The 3,543-nt window shown below is 39.9% G+C and overlaps 1 protein-coding gene across 1 annotated transcript; it reads left to right on the top strand.

The window, feature by feature from the left end:
* Nucleotides 1–1,198: 1,198 nt before the first annotated feature.
* LOC119605923 (glycine, alanine and asparagine-rich protein) lies at nt 1,199–3,336 on the top strand. Its single transcript, XM_037959275.1, has 2 exons — nt 1,199–1,459; nt 1,531–3,336. Exons 1-2 carry the CDS (start codon nt 1,445–1,447, stop codon nt 3,013–3,015), a joined length of 1,500 nt encoding a protein of 499 aa, XP_037815203.1. The 5' UTR covers nt 1,199–1,444; the 3' UTR covers nt 3,016–3,336.
* Nucleotides 3,337–3,543: the final 207 nt, after the last annotated feature.

The following is a 3,543-nucleotide window of genomic DNA, read 5'->3' as shown; positions in this document are numbered from 1 at the left end:
ACTATAGACTAGACTATAGACTAGACTATAGACTAGACTATAGACTAGACTATAGACTAGACTATAGACTAGACTATAGACTAGACTATAGGACTAGACTATAGACTAGACTATAGACTAGACTATAGACTAGACTATAGACTAGACTATAGACTAGACTATAGACTAGACTATAGACTAGGACTATAGACTAGATAGGCAAGAATCCTCAAATTTTATACTGGCAACATTGAAATTTATATGAACACTTGAAAAAATGGTTTTTTATTTGATAAGTTTTAACCATTTTCAATAGTCTTCGTCCTTATGGCAAAAAAGAGGTATGTGCCAAATTTAATTAAATGTACGACCTGTATCTTACGAACATGATTTCATAACCACACAACGGACAGACAGATATAACATAACTGAAAGTGATTCTTAGTCGAATGGTATATTTTATAGTGGACAAAAGCTTATTATTTTTGGGTGTTATAAACATCAGCACAAACTTATTAGACCTTGTCGACTATATTGGTGTAGGATACAAATACCTACTAAGTGATCTAAGACAGCTTCCAAAGTACAAGAATCTGGCAAACTCTAGCATAACATAAAAAAATAACGAATATTTGTTTAGACTATGTTTCATGCTGAACTACAGATGAAAACATTTATTATAATAGAGTTAGTTTTTAAATTATTTCAACTTGTAGAATTTCTAAAATGTCACCAAATTATCTGAACCTTAGTATAGCCTACTTAAGGGTATCATAACAGTCGAGCATATTTACTAAACTTAGAGCGATAAGATAAGTTAGGGGAATATTTTACATTTTAGTATATCAACATCCCGAAAATTTAAATTCGTTCTAATTTCAAAGCAAATCTCTTCCAATCAAATAAGACATATATGTATATTATCTTAAAACCAGTTTACAACAATTACTTTTCATTTAAAACGGTTTAATTTGTAATCTACTTAGAAGGTAGAACATGTAAAATAACAACAACGACAAATAATAATAATAAATCATTTATTAATCCAATTTGTTTATTTTATTTAAAATACCTTCCTAATCAAATGTAGTTCTACCTACACTACCATGGAATATTATTGCAACAACGTGTTAAGAGTAAATTAAACTAATTTCGTTCTCTATTGTTTGGAAAATACAATAACAACTGACAAAACAAAAACAATTTTAATTTCAATATACGAGTTAAAATACTCGTAACTTGTATTGTAAAGATATCAGTCTATATGACAGCTTTTTATTAGCTTCTGGTACAACCTTGGATTCTATAAATTGCTTAACAATTTCTTAAAGAACTCACAGTTTTATTGATCTCCAAGTGCATGTAACAACGTGATTAAATAATCAAAGCCGTGGATTTTTTAATAAATTAAAACTGAATAAATAATTAAAGAAGAAATAGAAAAGATATCAATGCATTCTACAAAATGAGGACATCATCGGTAAGAATTAGTATGATAACATCATAAAGGATTGCGTGTTTTTTAATTCGGGGTTTTCAATAAATTTTTAGGTTTTATTATTAACCGTTGTTGTCGTTGTGGCCATTTATGGCGGTTATGCCAAAGCTAGTATTATACCAATAGGCGGCGTACTACCACCATATGTTGTTTTGCATCAACCAAATGTGGTAGTGGCTACCTCTGGAGATGGCTCCGCTGCTGTGGCAGCCGCCGCTGAAGCAGCTCAAAATGTTGTCAATAGTGTACAAGAAGCTGCCAACCAAGCTGTTAGTAATGCTCAAGTTGCTGCTGACGCTGCTGGTGTAAATGCTCAGGCTATTGCAGATGCCGCCCAAGCTGTGAACGATAAAATAGCTGCTGCTGCTGAAGCTCAAGCTGCTGCAAATGCTGCTGCTATTGCTAATGCACAAGCTGCCGCTCAAAATCTAGCAGCTGCTAATGCTGAAGCTGCCGCAAATGCAGCATCCGCCGCTAATGCTCAAGCTGCTGCTGCTAATGCTCAAGCCGCTGCTAATGCTCAGGCTGCTGTTGATGCCGCAGCTGCTGCAAATGCTGAAGCTGCCGCTGCTGCTAATGCTCAAGCCTTGGCAAATGCTCAAGCTGCCGCTGCTGCTAATGCTCAGGCTGCTGCAGCTGCTAATGCTAACGCCCAAACGGCTGCCAATGCTCAGATTGCTGCTGCCGCCAATGCTCAAGCTCAAGCAGCTGCTAATGCTCAAGTAGCTGCTGCTGCTAATGCCCAAGCTGCCGCTGCTGCCAATGCTCAAGCAATAGCTGCTGCTAATGCCCAAGCTGCTGCTAATGCACAAGCTGCTGCCAATGCTCAAGCTGTTGCAAATGCACAAGCTGCTGCCAGTGCTCAAGCTGCTGCTAATGCTCAAGCTGCTGCCAATGCTCAAGCTGTTGCCAATGCTCAAGCCGCAGCAATTCAAGCTGCTGCTGGTTCTGGTGTAGTAGTTTCTGTAGTGCCTGCTGTTCCCGGTTTACCAGGTGCCCCCGGTGCTCCAGGAGGTGGTGGCGCACCCGGAGGTGCTGGTGGTCTAGCCATAGGAATAGCTGGAGCTGGTTCAGCCGGTGGTGCAAATGGAGGCGCTGGTGGTTCTGGAGGCTCTGGACCCGCTGGTGGCGGCGGAGGAGGTGCAGGTGGTGCTGCTGCTGGCGGTAGTGGTGGAGGAGGTGGTGGTGCAGGTGCCGGTCCCTTAGGTGGTGGCGGAGCTGGTGGTGGTGGTTCAGGTGGTGCCGCTGGTGGCGTCTACATTTCAGGCATAAGTGGTAGTAATGGCGGCAACGGAGGTCCTTCTGTCGGTTATATTTGCGGACCCGATGGTGCTGATGGTGCCGATGGTTTGGATGGTCCAAGCGGTCCCGATGGCTCAATAGGCGGCAGAGGTGGTAAGGGTGGTAAGGGAGGCAAAGGTGGCTGTATTGGTGGCGGAGGAGCTGGTGGTGCTGGAGGTGGCGGTGGTGCTGCTCCAATACCTGGTCCCGCTCCCGTCTGGCCCGAGCCCATTATTCTCAATACCATCCAATGGTAATAATGCGATTTTAGTTTATTTCTTCTCTTTAACGTTAAACTTTCTTTAACATTGCGAAAATTTCACTGAGGCAACATTAAGATTAAGAAAATTATTTGAATTTTTGTATGATTACATTTTTTTACTTTTTTTGGTTTTTCTTAGTATTTTTTTTCTTCCAATACAAGGAAATGAAGGTGCATACACATACAATGTTTACATACGTTTTTCTTTAAGTTAACCTTAGTTTAAGTCTAGTCATAAATAACACCTTAAACGAAACTACACTGTGTTTATTTGTCTTTGCATGCGAATATATAAAATATTCAAAAGAAAATCTAATAATTGTGTTTTTGTTGTTAATATCATTTGCATTTTGTCATCTGAACAGGAGTTTTGACTCACATTTTTTTTTACTAAGATGTAGAAAACTTTAGTGACACTGGTTGTCTGATACAAAACGTTATTCACAGTAAATACGCATTTTCGTTCGAGATACGGCCAAATATGACACGATGGTCGCTATTATACACATAGTCCGGTCAAAGG

Source organism: Lucilia sericata, unplaced genomic scaffold (assembly GCF_015586225.1).
Source record: "Lucilia sericata isolate MDLA Ls3-8-SP2 unplaced genomic scaffold, ASM1558622v1 Contig000532F_arrow, whole genome shotgun sequence".
Classification (NCBI taxonomy): Eukaryota; Metazoa; Arthropoda; class Insecta; order Diptera; family Calliphoridae; genus Lucilia; species Lucilia sericata.
Note: the sequence above shows the minus strand (reverse complement) of the source record. Positions and strands in the feature narration are given on the sequence as shown.